The sequence below is a fragment of the Lissotriton vulgaris genome, chromosome 3_1, assembly GCF_964263255.1.
Source record: "Lissotriton vulgaris chromosome 3_1, aLisVul1.2, whole genome shotgun sequence".
Classification (NCBI taxonomy): domain Eukaryota; kingdom Metazoa; phylum Chordata; class Amphibia; order Caudata; family Salamandridae; genus Lissotriton; species Lissotriton vulgaris.
In genome coordinates this window covers 103567401-103589186 of record NC_141689.1, presented here as the reverse complement: position 1 = coordinate 103589186, position 21786 = coordinate 103567401, and the positions used below count along the sequence as shown (strand labels likewise).

At 42.5% G+C, this 21786-nt stretch overlaps 1 protein-coding gene across 1 annotated transcript; it reads right to left on the bottom strand.

Annotated features, from left to right (window-relative positions):
- Positions 1-360: 360 nt before the first annotated feature.
- LOC147726035 (putative N-acetyltransferase camello) lies at positions 361-3801 on the bottom strand. Its single transcript, XM_086960154.1, has one exon. It carries the CDS (start codon positions 3680-3682, stop codon positions 3023-3025), a length of 660 nt encoding a protein of 219 aa, XP_086816280.1. The 5' UTR covers positions 3683-3801; the 3' UTR covers positions 361-3022.
- Between the last annotated feature and the right edge of the window lie 17985 nt (positions 3802-21786).

Below are 21786 nucleotides of genomic sequence, written 5' to 3'. Positions count from 1 at the left end.
AAACAACTCAAGACCTGGCTGTTCGAGCAGTAGCGACCCCCCCCCCACCCCCCAACAGCGCCTTGAGACCCTTGCGGGTGTGATTGATTGATAATGGATCGCGCACCTCAAACACGCTTAGCCCTTTATGCATTCTTTACGCAGCAGTTTTAATTCCTGAATGTGCGGGCGCGTAGACAAGCTGTTATAGCGGCCATGAATCCACAAAATACAATGAGTATCAGGCTGATCAAGTGTCTCTCAATCACTCCTTACTTGATAAAGCCCCCTGCCTAGACTGAAGTGTACATGTTTATATCTGGGCAATCATTGAATATTATGTGACTATGATTTTCCAAAAAATGAACTGCTCATAATATATGATTTTGTTAGTATTTATTTTATGGCTTAACAGTTCCTGTAAAATCAGAATAATAGCACTGTCACTTTTGATATTTGTACTCCTTGCATGACCCTTAGTTTTAGCCCATAAAATCGTTTTAATCCCTTATGTATAGTCACTGATTGTATCTATGTCTGCCGGATGACTTAGTTTCATTATCCTCTTTTTAATACATATTTTGAATTGCAAAGCTTTTTTATTAATTATACGATATAAAAATATTACTATTATTAAATTGGCTTGTGGGTATGGTTACATCATTCACCAACACATATACTCCAGGAATAAGATACCTGCCACATTTACCAGCGTCAAATACAAGAGAACATCAACATGAACAGTCTTACGACAAGACCTATAATTTTATGACTTGTTTATCCTCTTCCACACATTAATATAATTTAAATGCAGATGTCATTTGTTAAGAGTGTTACCGTCACTAGTGTAGCCTCATCGTGCTGAGTAGTCTTGTCGGGTTTGATGCGTACTAGTGTATTTGTTGTTGACCAATGTGAGGTGTGATGTGTTGTGCATGAAGACCAGAAGGATGCTCTGGTCTTGTGACCGAATACCTGGCATTGCCCGAAGGTGTTTTTATGTCAAAGAGAAAAACCCTGTAGAAAAAGTTGTGCTTCTCCAAACCTCGACTGGGTCGGTTCATGGGGCAAGAGTCCACCCTTCATACCTTTCATACAGGTTCCATGCATGCAACTGTTTTCCTTCTGAGAACATGACATGCTGCTGTCATACAGGGGAGCAGAACAGCCATGTCCTCATTACCATCTGGAATAATCATTGCGGTGTGAGACTTTTTATTTAGTCGGTTGGGTGGGAGCTCCAAGGCTTGGTACTCTGTGGCGAAAAGGCAGCGCCTCCCATGCCAGTCTTCAGGTACGTTGGTAAGACATCTATGTAACTGCAGCACATATGACGTGTGTTGATTATAGACATTATAACCATGGGCCTGATGACAAGCTTATCAGACAGCGTTACTCCGCCACAAATGTCACAAATATTCTGTCCACCAACTTACAATTCAATGATACCCTAGGGCACTTGTAATAAGACGAACGAGACATCTGTCACTTTTGTGATGGAGTAATACTCCTTAGTACAAGTGAATTATATCCAATGGCACTAGTGAAAAGAGAGACAGGATATCCGTCACGTTTTTGATGGGGTAATTCTTCTTTGTACAAGTGCATTACATCCTATGGCACTTGTGTTAAGGCAGAAGGGACATCCATCCCTTTTGTGATGGAGTAATACTCCTTAGTACAAGTGGATTATATCCTATGGCACTTGTGGAAAGAGAGATGGAATAGACGTCACATTTGTGATGAAGTAATACTCCTTGGTACAAGTGCATTATATCCTGAGGTACTAGTGAAAAGGCAGACTGGAGATCCATCACGTTTGTGATGGAGTAATACTCCTTGGTACAAGTGCATTATATCCTGAGGCACTTGTGAAAAGGCAGGCTGGGCATCCCAAACGTGATGGGGTATTCCATCTACCAAGATCGCAATCAGGCTTTATGTCTGCTTTTGAGTTACCACATTATGGTTTATGAAACAGCGGCTGCTTCTTCCTCTCTAAAAATACTTTTTACATTTGCCGATAGAAAATGATAAGACCAGAGACAATGAAGATATTTGTTTGGGCAGATGCCATGTGGTTTGATAGCGTGCCTGTTTAAAATATTTAATCATGAAGAACAAAAGCCTTAGGAAATACAAAAATGTAACAACATTGAAATACTATGGGCGGATTTAAAGTTAGATGGCGATAAGAAAACGTACAATGTGTGGAGGAAGTGGTAAACCCAGTGGAAAATCCACTGGCAAAATATCCTCCGCCAGTGGGGTGAAGTTCTGCAGGTAGGTGCACCATTAGATTCGACAGTTCTGCCCCCTTGAGTCAGGTCTTATAGTTGAAGCGTTGAGGAAGTACTCACATTAGCACTGAAGCAACGTTGCTTAGCCAGACACCTAGGCCCTGGTTCATCATGATGTCATTCAATGCAACGCAGCGCGGCAACGTGCTGCGCTACGTTGCGTGACAGGGAGAGGGCAGGAATGGGCCATATCGATCAAGATATGGTGCACTCCTGTCCTCTCATTGCGCTCGTACACTCAGTGCAGCCTAGCCCCAATGTAGGCCTCCTTGTGCCATGGTGCAAAGGGGCCTGGTTACAGGCAGGATTGTTTTTGTGCAGAAAGGGACACCTTCCTGTACTAAACCAATCCTTTGAGGCAAATGAAGCACACTTAGAAAGAGGAAACTAGGATAAATAAAGATATTTCTCATAGGTGCTCATCTATTGGGACAGTGTACAATTCTGATGCATTCCCAGGTCTCCCAGTTTGGGTAAAACTTGGAATGGGTCAGAATAGATGGTGAATGTGTGGGAACACCCACGCTTCGCCCTTGTGAGGGCCTCTTAGCGCAGTGTAACGAAAGGCAGTGATTTATGCTAACTTGAATGACACCATTTTACCAAGCAATGCAGGGCTCACAGGTTGCCTCTGTGTGGCATGGAAAATCCCATTCTAGGTTTGCACAGCCCTGCGTTGCCTTGAGTGGTGCAAGGGCAACACGAAATCTTGGTAAATCCGGGCCTTAGGGTCTTTGCGGTTTTCATCCTCGCCGCGAAATCTCATATCTATATCTTGTCATGGTAAACCTCATTACCTTGAATAAGAAATAAGGTGGAACATAACTATAGTGCCTTTTAAATCCCATTTTCTGGTACAGAATCTGTGCTGGGACTTGCACTGTGCTGGTTTCCAAGACCACTGCCTCGTAGCCTTCTTCTCTGGCAAAGTTCATCACAGCTTGGCACAAGGCTTTGCCAATCCCTCGTCCCCGGAACTTCTCTCCCACGTTCATGCGGAAGAGCCCCACTTCCTTTTCTCCAGCCGGATCCGCTGCCACAAAGCCTGCCACTTCCCCATCACACTCAGCCACCCAGAAGCAGGCCCCCTTCTTCTGCATGTAGGAACTGTGGATGTCTTTCATGTCTCCATCGAGGTATCTGTAGAGGTACCACTTGAAGACGTATCTTGATCCGTACCAGACAAATGTGAAACACATTGCAAGTGCTGTGACAGAAAGGAGGATGGATTTAAAGACCAAAAAAAGAGTGAGGGGGGCAACCAGGAAGAGGACCCTAACCCAGAGAAGTGTCAACGAATACTTCAGTTGCAGAGGAATGAGCCCGTTTATGTTATCTGTAAGAATTTCCCGCACAGCCGTGTAATCCTCATCCTTATATCTTCTCACGAGGCATTGGGCCATGATGTCTCTTTATGACGTACTTCCGTGCTGATGAAGAAATGGCTCTTTGCAGAGGTAAAGTCCTTCCTGGCTCGAAGAGAATGACGTGTTTGATGGATTACGATGAGATTCGCAGAGGCCCGTCTGTGCATGAAAAGAAAGAAAAGAGACCAATTTAATTACAGATACTGTGATCACTGAGCCGTAATTCTGCAATTAGTGCAATAAAACAGTTTCCATGGACACATTTTTGGGAGGAAATACCCCAACAAGTAAATTGACCCTGCATGGTAAATAACACTTCTGCAGAAAACATGTAAAAGTTATCAACATACGGATGTATGATGTTACAACGCATACTTTTACCACGCATGCCTTTACAACGCGGTATTTACAACGAAAACCTTTACAACGCATAGTGCTTTGGGGTGCTGGATAGTGAAAAGTTTAATTTACTATTCCAACTCCAGTCCCCGTGGACACTAGGGAAGGTGTTGGATAGTAAATAAAACTTATTCCCTATCCTAGAGCGCCCCCCAGAGCAATGCGTTGTAATGGTTTTTGTTGTAAATACAGTGTTGTAAAGGCACTGCGTTGTAAAAGTTGCGTCGTAAAGGATGTTTCCCTCAACATACCATCTACAAACAACAGACAATCATGCAAAATTAAAAAGAAAAAGTAACAAAATGGTCAGAGAAACAAAGTACCATCAAATTAAAACTGTGTTTGCCCTAAAACAACTCCATCTGTCTTGATAGCCTAAAAAGCTAATTTTAATCATGTTAGACCTGACAGCCTTAGGGTAATATTTTCCCAACCTTTTGCCTGAATCCCTTCATTTTTATTGACCTCGTTTTTGCTGGCTTTTGGACTCTGAGCACTTTACAACCGTTAACCAGTGCTGAAGTGCTTGGGCTCTCTCCGCTAAACATGGTAATATTGGTTCATCTCCAATTGGCATATTTAATTTACTTGTCCCTAGTAAAGTACACAACATAGGCCAAGGGCTGGTAAATGAAATGCTTATAGTGGGCTTGCAGCACTGATTGTGCCAGCGACATATATAGCCCCTTAACAATGTCTCAGGCCTGCCACTGCAGAACCTGTGTGTGCAGTTTTGCACTGCAGTTTTGATCCTTTTTTTACATATAAGTCACCCCTAAGTTAAGCTCTGTATAACCCACAGGGAAGGGGTGTAGGAAGCTAGCTCTGCTTATACTATACTCACGTATAGTGTGCACAAAGTCCAGTAAATCTCCATAAGGTAGGCAGAGGTAAAAGTATATAACATCTTGGGCCAGATGTAAGTAAATCAATTTTACCGATCTGAAAATACCGAATTTTACCGATTCGGTATTGTAGGATCAGAAAATGGGATGTAGGAAAAAATTCAGTAAAAAATACCGAATCGGTAAAGTTCGGTATTTGACAATCGGAATCTACCGAATCGGTACTTACAGAATCGGTAAATACCGAAAGGCCCTTAGGAATGAATGGAGAATACCGATTCGGTATTTACCGATTCGGTAAGTACCGATTCAGTAAATACCGAATCGGAAACCTAACAAAAGTGAAACTCAAGTAGGCAGCCAATCATGTGCCACCACCCTCCCCCTCCCTAGCAGGAAGTGGCCACACAGGCAGCTGCAACTAATCAGAACCTTCTGGAAAGGCAGTTGGAGCAGAGCAGAGTGCAGGAGCAGCAGAAAGGGTTTGGAGCACTTTTAAAAGTGAAAAATGACAAGCAGCCAAGAGAAAGAGCAGCCTGAGAGGAGAAGAAATTAAAATTCAGCAGCATGGAGCTGCAAGTCCTTGTGGAGGAGGTGGTCAGGGTGCACCACAAATTGTTTGGCAGGCCGTCCCTGACTGTGGCTGAATCAGCCAAAAGAAAAATCTGGCTGGACATCATGGAGAAAGTGAATGCTGTGGGGGTCACCACCAGGGATACAGAGGACCTGAAAAAAAGGTTTTATGACCTGAGGAGCCTAACCAAAAGGAAAATGGCAGAAATACACAAGCAGGCTGGGAAAACAGGCGGAGGCAAGAACCCAGCACCCCATCTGACTGACCTGGAGGAGATGGTGGCCTCAACCCTTGAAACAGAGAGCGTCTGCGGACTGGGAGACGTAGACAGCTCGGCCAGAGCTGCAAGGAAAAAAGGTAAGAGATATGCACAGCATTCCCCCCATACCATTCCCCTTACCTGTACCCTTAGTGGGCAAGTAAACCCAATTCCAGTACTGCTAGCAATACACTGGGCCAATGCCTGATGCGATATGTAGACAGGAAATGTTAGGCCATGTCATACAGCACACCAACCAACTAGTACATGTAATGACTGCATACAGAACATGGCCAAAGTGAAAATTATTTTATTGTAGTGACTGTGAGACAGTAGCGCTTAGCTAATGTACGCTCATATGTCCACAGATGAAACATCTCGTAGGCGCTCGCAGGAGGCTGAAGGGACACCACCTGAGAGGGAGGAGAGTCAGGATGCAGGAGTAAGTACACCCAATGTACCACAGGAGAAAGCTGCATCAAGTAGCCATCCACCTGGCCAAGATACAGATATGGCCCTAGAATTGCAAGCAACCCCTAGCAGATCTCAGGCCCCACTCCTGCTCTCATCACCAGAGATGCCTGCATCACAGCATGATGTGATACCCCCAACACAACCAGGCAGGAGGCATGTCGTGGGTCCACTCCCCGATTTTGAGTCCGTGGCAGCTGACATGGAGGGTGATGGACAACAGAACTTGGCTGTACCAGCGAGCCCTGGCACAACACACTCCAGTGCAGGGATGGGCCATAGTAGTGCAAGACACCGCAGAGTGCAGGAAAGGCCAGGAGATGCACCAATTGAGGGTCGAAGTGTTTTCCTTGGTCTTGAGGGGAGCATGATCCGGATACAGAGAATGCAGGGAAGAGCCATCCAGGCATGCCAACGACAGCTGAGGTCCCTGAATAGCAACATTGGAGAGATAGGAAAGGGAATCAGTGAGATGGTACAGGACAACAAGGAGATGGTACAGGTCAACAAGGAGATGGTGCAGGTAAACAAGGAGATGGCTGCAGGGATGCGAAGAATAAACAACTCGGTGCAGCTACTATGCACAAAACTTGACAATGACTTTGCTGCAAGGGACAGGGATAGGCGTCGTTCACATGTCCGAAGTACTGCCATCAACCGCCTGGCCACTGCTGCATCCCTGTTATGCAGGAGGAGCTCCAACATGCAGGAGTCCATGATGCAAAACACTAATGAGGTCACTAGGGGCATGGGCAGGGTGACCAGTGCTCTTGAGGCGCTGTTGAATGCACAAACTGTGCACACAGCTGCAATGGATGTGCCAATCAGTGAGGAGAGCACGAGCAGGAGCAGCATTGTAAGCACCCCTGTAACTGAAACTAGGAGGAGCAGGCACCATGCTGAGGCCACAGGCCAACAAGACAGTGAGCAGGTTGAACAACCTACTAGTGTTACTGGGAAGCGATCAAGGAAATGACTTACACAGTTCAAGGTGTGATCCAACATTACTCTGAGCATTGTCGTTACATTCGTTTAGTTGCACTTTTGTGATTTAATAACAGAAGTGATTTGACAATTAAACCTGTGTTGTAGCATACTACGCCTGTCTTTGTCTCCTTACTTACTTAAAAATAGTTGCGTGTGACCTCTTCCCGTCTGAGTCTGCCATCAGTCGATGTTGCTCCACCAGATGTGTGTAGTTCAGGGACGGCATCCTCGTCGTCATGGTCCTCAAAATCTGAGAGTTCCACTTCTGTCCCCTTCTTGACCGCCAGGTTGTGCAGCATTGCACAGGCTGCAATCATTTTGAAGCAGGTGATTGGTGTGTATTGGCGGGCACCTCCACTTTTATGGTGCGCTCCACAATGTTTCTAGTTGTTTTGTGTGCCCGGTTGTATCGCCTCTGACTTGGTGTTGCTGGGTTGAGGTAGGGTGTGAGGATGAATGACCGGAGGGCATACGCACTGGCCCCTATTAGTAATGAGAAATAGACATTAATCTCATGCTCACACACATCCACCTGTAATACGATTCAAGTGATTTCCACACAGTGTCTCACCTAGCAAGTATCCTTCGCCAAACTCCCCCGCAGTCAGACGTGCATAGATCCCACTGTTCTGAAATATGTAGGAGTCGTGGGAACTGCCTGGAAATTTGGCTACTATGTCAGTGATCACGTATTTTGCATCACAGATCACCTGAACGTTGATGGTATGGGTGGACTTGCGGTTCCGATAGATGTACTCTGTGGCAGCTGGTGGGCATATTGGTACGTGGGTACCATCAATACAGCCTATGATGTGTGGGAAATGGGCCACCTGGTAAAAGTCTGTCTTTGTCCTTAGCAGTTCTGCATGCGTTGCAGGAAAGCGGATGTATGAATGCATTCTCTGCAACATGGCATCAAGGAATTTGTGAAAAAAACGTGACAGACAGCTCTGGGACACCCCACCAACTGCAGCAACCACACTCTGGTAACTGCCAGATGCGAGCAGGTGTAGGCTGCACAGCACCTGGACATGGGGGGGGGATGGCGTGGGCCCTTGTGGTTGGATGTTCCAATAGTGGGTGGAGGTCCCTGATTAGGTCCAGGATGGTTTGGGGATCCAGCCTGTACCTCTGCAGGATCTCTGGGTCAGTTAGCTGGAATAGAGTGATCCTCTGTCTGTACACCTGCTCCTCCCTCCTCCAGACCCTCTCACCTTCAGCCTGTAGCGTAGCCGCCTCGCAATGACATAGAATGCCGCCATTGTTGAGGAAATGTTGCATTTTGGGCCTTTTTTATACCTTGCACCTGTTTACCACCTGATTTGAATCCATGGTAATTACAGACTCTGAAATACCGATTTCCAGTCAAAATCGGTATTTCAGAGGTTCCCTACATCTCAAAAACTAATTTTTACCATTTTTTTTCCGATTCGGTGATTTTACCAATTCGCTAAAATTACCGATTCTGTATATTTTCCGATTCGGTAACTTTACCGATTCGGTAACTTTACAGAATCGGTAATTTTTCCGATTCGGTAAAATTACCGATTCTGTATATTTTCCGATTCGGTAACTTTACCGATTCGGTAACTTTACAGAATCGGTAAAATTACCGATTCGGATGTTTTTCTGTTCCCTACATCCCAGATGGCCTATACCGCTCGGTAACGGCCGAAATTCGGTAAAATCGGCCTTTACCGACCGGTATTGGCCTACCTACATCTGGCCGCTTACTCTCTATTTGTGGTAGTGAGGGTGAGCAGTAAGGCTTTATCAAAGTTTAGGGCTAAGCACTTATTGTACACACTTTGGCAAGAAATGACGTCACACACTGAGCTCAGACCAATTTGTTTGTATAAAAATATTATTTAGCTGTATTTTATTTTCTGGAACCAAGCCAGGCCTGGTACAGATAAGTATAGGAATAGTTTGCAAAAATAGTGCAGTCGAATACAGTTTGAATGCAGTTAGATTGTATATGTACAACTTCTACCCCTTCCCCAGCACCCAGACTTGGTGGCATGCTTGGACAAACTCCCCCATCAGGAATCTGTCAATACCGCTGCTAACCCATCTGGCACCCAACGAGACCCTTCCTCCCCGCCAGTTCTCCCTACACAACTTCTACCCCTTCTCCAGCACCCAGACTTGGTGGCTCGCCTGGACGATTTATCCCTCCAGCTGCACCTTCTCACCCTCGAACTTCATGATCTGAAATCCCTCTCATTGGAACACCTACCCCGGATAAGCTCCCTCCTCTCTGGTACGAATCAGCCCAGAGCCCCGGCTAGCGTTAGAACTCACCTTGACCAAATCTCTCCCCTCTATTTGCCTAAAACCATACCCCTACCTAACACACCCTCCCGCCCCAGAAGATCGTTGGCCTCTCTCGCGCCCAACGATATCGATGACTAACTCAACTCTTACTCGCTTATCCTAGACACCAACAAGATCACTACGGGGCAATTCCAGGCCATTCACGCAAACCCGAACAGAGAACCCCCCACAACCTTAGAGTCATAAACAACGTTATCCTCATGAGAGTGAACATCATGCAGACTCCTCCCCCCTTTCTCCGGTACAACTTAAATGTGTACTACTCAACTGCAGGTCAGCCAGCAAACACGCCTCTGATATCTTCAACCTCATCCAACACAATGAGATAGACATCATCATCCTCACTGAAACTTGGCTCAATCTCTCTTCCACTCCAATACTAGACCTCGTAGTGCCCTCTACTCATGACATACTTCATCTAGACAGAGCTTTGAAGCTGGGAGGGGGCTTAGCCTGTATACATCGGAGCACTCTCGCGGGCTCCCTCTCGGAGACTTCTATGCCATCATCTTGCGAATACCTTTGTCTCCACATCTCCAGTAACAATCATCCGGTGTGCAAATTACACTCATTCTATCACTCCCTGGGGATGACCTCCTCTTCATTGAACAATTAATGGAAATCATCTCTGCCAATGTCGATTACGTTCTGTCCCACATCTACCTCGGTGACGTCAACCTCCTCTGGTCTAACCCTAATGACCAAGCTGTAACTTGCCTCAAATCTTTCTTAAGTGATCACGAGCTGTTTCAACATTGTGAACGGCCAACCTATAATAAAGGTGAATCTCTGGACCTCATCATTACCAAAGGACACATCATCACAATGGATACCATCACCCTGTGTGATTGGTCCGACTACCACAGCATCTTCTTCCATTTTAACATGGAGGTGTGTCTAAGAAGGGTCAACCAACGAAATCGAAGATCTGGAAAAGGGACCTCAGAGAGATTGATGTGAGATCACGATCACTGCAGATATAGGCATGAGATCATTATCACTGCAGATATAGATGTGATATCTCTAACTGTAGATATAGATGTGATATCTCTATAACTGTAGACATTGGTGTGAGATCACTATCACTGCAGATATTAGTGTGAGATCGCTATCACAGCAGATTTAGGTGTGAGATCACTATCACTGCGGATATAGGTGTGAGATCGCCATTACTTCAGATATATGTGTGAGATCACTATCACTGCGGATATAGGTGTGAGATCACTGACATTGCAGATATAGTTGTGAAATCACAATCACTTCAGATATAGGTGTGAGATGACTATCACTGCAGATAAAGGTGTGGGATCACCATTACTTCAGATATAGGTGTAAGTTCACTATCATTGCAGATATAGGTGATCTCACCATCACAGCAGATATAGGTATGAGATAACCAGCACTGCAGATATTAGTGTGAGATCACTATCACAGCCGATTTTTGGTGTGAGATCACTATCACAGCGGATATATGTGTGAGATCGCCATTTCTTCAGATATAGGTGTAAGCTCACTATCACTGCAGATATAGGTGTGAGATCACTATTACTGCAGATGTAGTTGTGAGATGACTATCACCGCAGATGTAGGTGTGAGATCACTATCACTGTAGATATAGGTGTGAGATCACTTTCACTTCAGATATAGGTATGAGGTCACCAGCTCTGCAGATATTAGTGTAAGATCACTATCACAGCAGATTGAGGTGTGATATCACTATCACTGCGGATATAGGTGTGAGATCGCCATTACTTCAGAGAATGGTGTGAGCACCATTACTTCAGATATAGTTGTGAGATCACTATCACTGGAGATGTAGGTGTGAAATCACAATCACTGCAGATATTACTTCAGATATAGGTGTGAGATCACTATCACTGCAGATATAGGTGAGATCACCATCACTGCAGATATCAGTGGGAAATGACTATCACTGCAGGCATAGGTGTGAGATCACTATTACTACAGACATAGGTGTGAGATCACTATCACTGCAGATATTGGTGTGAGATTACCATTGCTGCAGATATTGGTGTGAGATCACTATCAATGCAGATATAGCTGTGAGTTCTCTATCACTGCAGATGTACTTCAGATATAGGTGTGAGATGAATATCACTGTCACTGCGGATATATGTGAGATCACCATCAATGCAGATATAGGTGTGAGAGGACTATCACTGCAGATATAGGTGTGAGATCACTATTACTGCAGACATAGGTGTGAGATCACTATCACTGCAGATATAAGTGTGAGATCATCATGACTTCAGATATAGGTGTGATATCACTATCACTGCAGATATAGGTGTGAGATCACTATCACTACAGATATAGGTGTGAGATCTCTATCACTGTAGATATTGATGTTATATCACTATCACTGAAGATGTAGGTGAGATTACCATCGCTGCAGTAATAGGTGTGAGTTTACTATCACTGCAGATATATGTGTGGGATCACTATTACTGCAGATATAGGTGTGAGATCACTATCACTGCAGACATAGGTGTGAGATCAACATCATTGCAGATATTGGTGTGAGATAACTATCACTGCAGATATAGGCGTGAGATCACTATCACTGCAGATATAGGTGCGATATATCTATCTCTGTAGATATTGGTGTGAGATCACAATCACTGCAATTATTCGTGTGAGATCACTTTCACTGCAGATATGGGTGTGAGATCACTATCACTGCAGATATTACTTCAGATATAGGTGTGAGATAACTACCACTGCAGATATAGGTGAGATCACCATCACTGCAGATATTGTTGTGAAATCACTATCACTGCAGATATATGTGGAGATCACTATCACTGCAGATATAGGTATGATATCTCTATTACTGTAGATATATGTGTGATATTTCTGTCACTGTAGATATTGGTGTGAGATCACTATCACTGCAGATATAGGTGTGAGATCACTATCACTGCAGATATAGGTGTGAGAAAAAAATTACTTCAGATATAGGTGTGAGATGACAATCACTGCAGATATAGGTGTGAGGTCACAATCACTTCAGATATTGGTGTGATATATCTATCACTGTAGATATTGATGTGAGATAACCACCACTGCAGATATAGGTGTGAGATCACTATCACTGCAGATATAGGTGTGATATATCTATCACTGTAGATATTGATGTGAGATCACCATCACTGCAGATATTGGTGTGAGATCACTTTCACTGCAGATATAGGTGCAAGATCACTATCACTGCAGATATAAGTGTGAGATTGTCATTACTTCAGATACAGGTGTGAGATCACCATCGCTGCAGATATATGTGTGCGATCACTATCACTGCAGATATAGGTGTGAGATCACAGCCACTGCAGCTATTGGTGTGAAATTACTGTAGATATAGTTGTGAGATTAATATTACTACAGATACAGGTGTGAGAGCACCATCACTGCAGATATAGGTGTGAGATCAGCATTACTCCAGATGTAGGTGTGAGATCACTATCGCTGCAGATATAGGTGTGAGATCAGCATTACTTCAGATGTAGGTGTGAGATCACTATCGCTGCAGATATAGGTGTGAGATCACATTCAGTTTAGATATGGGTGGGATCACCATCACTGCAGATATTACTTCAGATATAGGTTTGAGATCACGATCACTGTAGATATAGGTGAGACTACCATCACTGCAGATATAGGTGTGTGATCACTATGACTGCAGATATAGGTGTGAGATCACTATCACTGCAGATATAGGTATGAGATCACTATTACTGCAGAAATAAGCGGGAGATCACTATTACTGCAGATATAGGCGTGAGATCACTATCACTGTAGATATAGGTGTGAGACCACCATTACTTCAGATATAGGTGTGAGATCACCATTACTTCAGATATAGGTGTAAGATCACAATCACTGCAGATATAGGTGTGAGATCACAATCACTTCAGATATAGGTGTGAGGTGACTATCACTGCAGATATAAGTGTGGAATCACCATTACTTCAGATATAGGTGTAGGCTCACTATCACTGCAGATATAGGTGAGATCACCATCATTGTAGATATATGTGTGAGATCACCATCACTGCAGACATAGGTGTAAGATTACTATCACTGCAGATATACGTGTGAGAACACTATTACTGCAGATATATGTGTGATATCTCTATCGCTGTAGATATAGGTGTGAGATCACTATCACAGCAGACATAGGTGTGAGATCACCATCACTGCAGATATTGTTGTGAGATAACTATCACTGCAGATATAGGTATGAGATCCCTATTACTGCAGATATAGGTGTGAGATCACTATCACTGCAGGCATAGGTGTGAGATCACCATCACTGCAGATATTGCTGTGAGATCGCTATCACTGCAGATATAGATGTGAGATCACTATCAGTGCAGATATAGGTGTGATATCTCTATCACTGTAGATATAGGTGTGATATCTCTATCACTGTAGATATAGGTGTGAGATCTCTATCACTGCAGATATTGGTATGAGATAACTATTACTGCAGATATCGGTGTGAGATCACCATTACTTCAGATATAGGTGTGAGACCACAATTTCTTCAGATATAGGTGTAAGATTACAATCACTGCAGATATAGGTGTGAGATCACAATCACTTCAGATAAAGGTGTGCGGTGATTATCACTGCAGATATAGGTGTGGATTCACCATTACTTCAGATATTCGTGTAAGCTCACTATCACTGCAGATATAGGTGTGAGATTACTATCACTGCAGATATACGTGCGATATCTCTATCACTGTAGATATAGGTGTGAGATCACTATCACAGCAGACATAGGTGTGAGATCACCATCACTGCAGATATAGGCGTGAGATCACTATCACTGCAGATATTACTTCAGATATAGGTGTGAAATCACAATCACTGCAGTTATAGGTGAGATCACCATCACTGCAGATATTGTTGTGAAATCACTATCACTGCAGATATATGTGGAGATCACTATCACTGCAGATATAGGTATGATATTTCTATTACTGTAGAAATAGGTGTGATATTTCTGTCACTGTAGATATTGGTGTGAGATCACTATCACTGCAGATATAGGTGTGAGATCACTATCACTGCAGATATAGGTGTGAGACCACAATTACTTCAGATATAGGTGTGAGATTACAATCACTGCAGATATAGGTGCGAGGTCACAATCACTTAAGATATTTGTGTGATATATCTATCACTGTAGATATTGATGTGAGATAACCACCACTGCAGATATAGGTGTAAGATCACAATCACTGCACATATAGGTGTGATATATCTATCACTGTAGATATTGATGTGAGATCACCATCACTGCAGATATTGGTGTGAGATCACTTTCACTGCAGATATAGGTGTGAGATCACTATCACTGCAGATATAAGTGTGAGATTGTCATTACTTCAGATATAGGTGTGAGATCGCCATCGCTGCAGATATACGTGTGCGATCACTATCACTACAGATATAGGTGTGAGATCACAACCACTGCAGATATGGGTGTGAGATTAATATTACTGCAGATATAGGTATGAGAGCACCATCACTGCAGATATAGGTGTGAGATCAGCATTACTTCAGATGTAGGTGTGAGATCACTATCGCTGCAGATATAGGTGTGAGATCACTTTCAGTTCATTTATAGGTGGGATCACGATTACTGCAGATATTACTTCAGATATAGGTGTGAGATCACGATCACTGCAGATATAGGTGAGACCACCATCACTGCAGATATAGGTGTGAGATCACTATGACTGCAGATATAGGTGTGAGATTACTATTACTGCAGATATAGGCGTGAGATCACTATTACTGCAGATGTAGGTGTGAGATCACTATCACTGCAGATATAGGTGTGAGACCACCATTACTTGAGATATAGGTGTGAGATCACCATTACCTCAGATATAGGTATAAGATCACAATCACTGCAGATATAGGTATGAGATCACTATTACTGCAGATATAGGCGTGAGATCACTATTACTGCAGATATAGGCGTGAGATCACTATCACTGCAGATATAGGTGTGAGACCACCATTACTTCAGATATAGGTGTGAGATCACCATTACTTCAGATATAGGTATAAGATCACAATCACTGCAGATATAGGTGTGAGAACACAATCACTTCAGATATAGGTGTGAGGTGACTATCACTGCAGATATAGGTGTGGAATCACCATTACTTCAGATATAGGTGTAAGCTCACTATCACTGCAGATATAGGTGAGATCCCCATCATTGTAGATATAGGTGTGAGATCACCATCACTGCAGACATAGGTGTAAGATTATTATCACTGCGGATATATGTCTGCAAACACTATTACTGCAGATATATGTGTGATATCTCTATCACTGTATATACAGGTGTGAGATCACTATCACAGCAGACATAGGTGTGAGATCACCATCACTGCAGATATTGTTGTGAGATCACTATCACTGCAGATATAGGTAGGAGATCACTATTACTGCAGATATGGGTGTGAGATCACTATAACTGCAGGCATGGGTGTGAGATCACCATCACTGCAGATATTGCTGTGAGATCGCTATCACTGCAGATATAGATGTGAGATCACTATCAGTGCAGATATAGGTGTGATATCTCTATCACTAAAGATATAGGTGTGATATCTCTATCACTGTAGATATAGGTGTGAGGTCTCTATCACTGCAGATATTGGTATGAGATAACTATTACTGCAGATATCGGTGTGAAAAAACAATTACTTCAGATATAGGTGTGAGATGACAATCACTGCAGATATAGGTGTGAAGTCACAATCACTTCAGATATTGGTGTGATATATCTATCACTGTAGATATTGATGTGAGATAACCACCACTGCAGATATAGGTGTGAGATCACTATGACTGCAGATGTAGGTGTGAGATCACTATCACTGCAGATATAGGTATGAGATAACTATTACTGCAGATATCGGTGTGAGATCACCATTACTTCAGATATAGGTGTGAGACCACAATTTCTTCAGATATAGGTGTAAGATTACAATCACTGCAGATATAGGTGTGAGATCACAATCACTTCAGATAAAGGTGTGCGGTGATTATCACTGCAGATATAGGTGTGGATTCACCATTACTTCAGATATTCGTGTAAGCTCACTATCACTGCAGATATAGGTGTGAGATTACTATCACTGCAGATATACGTGCGATATCTCTATCACTGTAGATATAGGTGTGAGATCACTATCACAGCAGACATAGGTGTGAGATCACCATCACTGCAGATATAGGCGTGAGATTACTATCACTGCAGATATTACTTCAGATATAGGTGTGAAATCACAATCACTGCAGTTATAGGTGAGATCACCATCACTGCAGATATTGTTGTGAAATCACTATCACTGCAGATATATGTGGAGATCACTATCACTGCAGATATAGGTATGATATTTCTATTACTGTAGAAATAGGTGTGATATTTCTGTCACTGTAGATATTGGTGTGAGATCACTATCACTGCAGATATAGGTGTGAGATCACTATCACTGCAGATATAGGTGTGAGACCACAATTACTTCAGATATAGGTGTGAGATTACAATCACTGCAGATATAGGTGCGAGGTCACAATCACTTAAGATATTTGTGTGATATATCTATCACTGTAGATATTGATGTGAGATAACCACCACTGCAGATATAGGTGTAAGATCACCATCACTGCAGATATTGGTGTGAGATCACTTTCACTGCAGATATAGGTGTGAGATCACTATCACTGCAGATATAAGTGTGAGATTGTCATTACTTCAGATATAGGTGTGAGATCGCCATTGCTGCAGATATACGTGTGCGATCACTATCACTACAGATATAGGTGTGAGATCACAACCACTGCAGATATGGGTGTGAGATTAATATTACTGCAGATATAGGTATGAGAGCACCATCACTGCAGATATAGGTGTGAGATCAGCATTACTTCAGATGTAGGTGTGAGATCACTATCGCTGCAGATATAGGTGTGAGATCACTTTCAGTTCATTTATAGGTGGGATCACGATTACTGCAGATATTACTTCAGATATAGGTGTGAGATCACGATCACTGCAGATATAGGTGAGACCACCATCACTGCAGATATAGGTGTGAGATCACTATGACTGCAGATATAGGTGTGAGATTACTATTACTGCAGATATAGGCGTGAGATCACTATTACTGCAGATGTAGGTGTGAGATCACTATCACTGCAGATATAGGTGTGAGACCACCATTACTTGAGATATAGGTGTGAGATCACCATTACCTCAGATATAGGTATAAGATCACAATCACTGCAGATATAGGTATGAGATCACTATTACTGCAGATATAGGCGTGAGATCACTATTACTGCAGATATAGGCGTGAGATCACTATCACTGCAGATATAGGTGTGAGACCACCATTACTTCAGATATAGGTGTGAGATCACCATTACTTCAGATATAGGTATAAGATCACAATCACTGCAGATATAGGTGTGAGAACACAATCACTTCAGATATAGGTGTGAGGTGACTATCACTGCAGATATAGGTGTGGAATCACCATTACTTCAGATATAGGTGTAAGCTCACTATCACTGCAGATATAGGTGAGATCCCCATCATTGTAGATATAGGTGTGAGATCACCATCACTGCAGACATAGGTGTAAGATTACTATCACTGCGGATATATGTCTGCAAACACTATTACTGCAGATATATGTGTGATATCTCTATCACTGTATATACAGGTGTGAGATCACTATCACAGCAGACATAGGTGTGAGATCACCATCACTGCAGATATTGTTGTGAGATCACTATCACTGCAGATATAGGTAGGAGATCACTATTACTGCAGATATGGGTGTGAGATCACTATAACTGCAGGCATGGGTGTGAGATCACCATCACTGCAGATATTGCTGTGAGATCGCTATCACTGCAGATATAGATGTGAGATCACTATCAGTGCAGATATAGGTGTGATATCTCTATCACTAAAGATATAGGTGTGATATCTCTATCACTGTAGATATAGGTGTGAGGTCTCTATCACTGCAGATATTGGTATGAGATAACTATTACTGCAGATATCGGTGTGAAAAAACAATTACTTCAGATATAGGTGTGAGATGACAATCACTGCAGATATAGGTGTGAAGTCACAATCACTTCAGATATTGGTGTGATATATCTATCACTGTAGATATTGATGTGAGATAACCACCACTGCAGATATAGGTGTGAGATCACTATGACTGCAGATGTAGGTGTGAGATCACTATCACTGCAGATATAGGTATGAGATCACTATTACTGCAGATATAGGCGTGAGATCACTATTACTGCAGATATAGGCGTGAGATCACTATCACTGCAGATATAGGTGTGAGACCACCATTACTTGAGATATAGGTGTGAGATCACCATTACTTCAGATATAGGTATAAGATCACAATCACTGCAGATATAGGTATGAGATCACTATTACTGCAGATATAGGCGTGAGATCACTATTACTGCAGATATAGGCGTGAGATCACTATCACTGCAGATATAGGTGTGAGACCACCATTACTTCAGATATAGGTGTGTGATCACCATTACTTCAGATATAGGTATAAGATCACAATCACTGCAGATATAGGTGTGACATCACAATCACTTCAGATATAGGTGTGAGGTGATTATCACTGCAGATATAGGTGTGGATTTACCATTCTACGATACTTCAGATATTCGTGTAAGCTCTCTATCACTGCAGATATAGGTGTGAGATTACTATCACTGCAGATATACGTGTGATATCTCTATCACTGTAGATATAGGTGTGAGATCACTATCACAGCAGACATAGGTGTGAGATCACCATCACTGCAGATATTGGTATGAGATCACTATCACTGCAGATATTGGTGTGAGATCACTATCACTGCATATATTACTTCAGCTATAGGTGTGAGATCACTATCACTGTAGATATAGGTGATATTACCATCACTGTAGATATAGGTGTGAGATCACTATCTCTGTAGATATAGGTGTGAGATCACTATCACTGCAGATATAGGTATTAGATCACCAGCACTACAGATATTGGTGTGTGATAACTATCACTGCAGATATAGCTGTGAGATCACTATCACTGCAGATGTAGGTGTGATATATCTATCACTGCAGATATAGGTGTGAGCTTGTCATTACTTCAGATATAGGTGTGAGATCACTATCACTGTAGATATAGGTGTGACATGATTATCACTGTAGATATTGGTGTGAACTCACTATCACTGCAGATATTGGTGTGAGATCACTATTACTGCAGATATAGGTGTGAGATCACCATGATTGCAGATATTGGTGTGAGATCACTATCATTGCAGATATAGGTGTGAGATCACCATTACTTCAGATAAAGGTGTGAGACCACCATTACTTTAGATAAAGGTTTAAGATCACAATCACTACAGATATAGGTGTGAGATCACAATCACTTCAGATATAGGTGTGAGGTGCATATCACTGTAGATATAGGTGTGGATTCACCATTACCTCAGATATTGGTGGAAGCTCACAATCACTGCAGATATAGGTGAGATCACCATCACTGCAGATATAGGTGTGAGCGTGTCATTACTTCAGATATAGGTGTGAGATCACTATCTCTGTAGATATAGGTGTGAGATCACTATCACTGCAGATATTGGTGTGAAATCACTATCACTGCAGATATTGGTGTGAGATCACTATTACTGCAGATATAGGTGTGAGATCACCATGATTGCAGATATAGGTGTGAGATCACCATCATTGCAGATATAGGTGTGAGATCAACATTACTTCAGATATAGGTGTGAGACCACCATTACTTTAGATAAAGGTGTAAGATCACAATCACTGCCGATATAGGTGTGAGATCACAATCACTTCAGATGTAGGTGTGAGGTGATTATCACTGCAGATATAGGTGTGGATTCACCATTACTTCAGATATTGATGGACGCTCACTATCACTGCAGACATAAGTGAGATCACAATCACTGCAGATATAGATGTGAGATCACCATCTCTGCAGATATAGGTGTGAAATCATCATCACTGCAGATATACGTGTGAGATCACTATCACTGCAGATATAGGTGAAATCACCTTCACTGCATATATAGGTGTGAGATGACTATCACTGCAGATATAGGTGTGAGATCGCTATTACTCCAGATATTGGTGTGAGATCACTATCACTGCAGATATATTAGTGAGATCACTATCACTGCAGATATAGGTGTGAGATCACTATCACTGCAGAAATAATTGTGAGATCTCTATCGCTGTAGATATTGGTGTGAGATCACAATCACTGCAATTATTGGTTTGAGATCACTATCGCTGCAGATATATATTTTTTGTCATTTTTTATTAATCCATGATAGTTACAATACATTGTGATGCATTAAAATATACAATGGTTTGAAACAAGACACACAACACAGTCTTAAATAGCAATTAGCGGTGCATACAATTACATTGCTAGTCTAAAACAAATGACAATTCCTTAAAGTGCAAGTGCATAGGCCATCAAAATGTATCCCCAACCTAGCATATCATTCATTCATATAGGACACCACCGGCCCCCAGATCTCCATGCCTAATTTCCTTTTTCGAGCACCTTCTAGTACATATAAACCTCCATAATTCAAAATACGGTGCACCTTTCTGAAGCCACATTGAGTCAATATATAGCCTGGTTATGGCTGTAGCCAGAAAAATCAGATATCGGTTTTCATAAGCTAACTGATCAGATCCATCTCTCTCAGCTAACCCCAACAATATTTGAGCAGTTGACAGTCTAACTAGACCCCCAAGATTGCAGTTAAAAACCTCTCTACATGCCCCAAGAAGTTAATTAAGTGCCTACATGTGAAAAAGATGTGCACACTGTCGGCGTCCCCTGTTCCACAACGAAAACAACATCCATCATTTGTCCCACCCCATTTTAACAGCCTGGCTGGTGTATAATAAAGGTTAAATATGGTCTTGTAGTGTTGTGCCCATAGATTAGCGGATATCAACAACCTCCCCGTCAGTTCGATAGAAGCTTCAACCCGAATGCCAAGGTACCTTAGCCTATTGTCCCTTTTTGTGTTGTGAATCTCTAAGTCACCAACCTAAGTGTCTAACAATAAATTGTACAAAGTGCCAATGCGTGTGTTTCTCCTCAGTGCTTCAACAAAAG

Coding starts and splice junctions, on each gene's coding strand:
- LOC147726035 (XM_086960154.1), bottom strand. CDS start 3,682: ATGGCCCAATGCCTCGTGAGAAGATATAAGGATGAGGATTACACGGCT.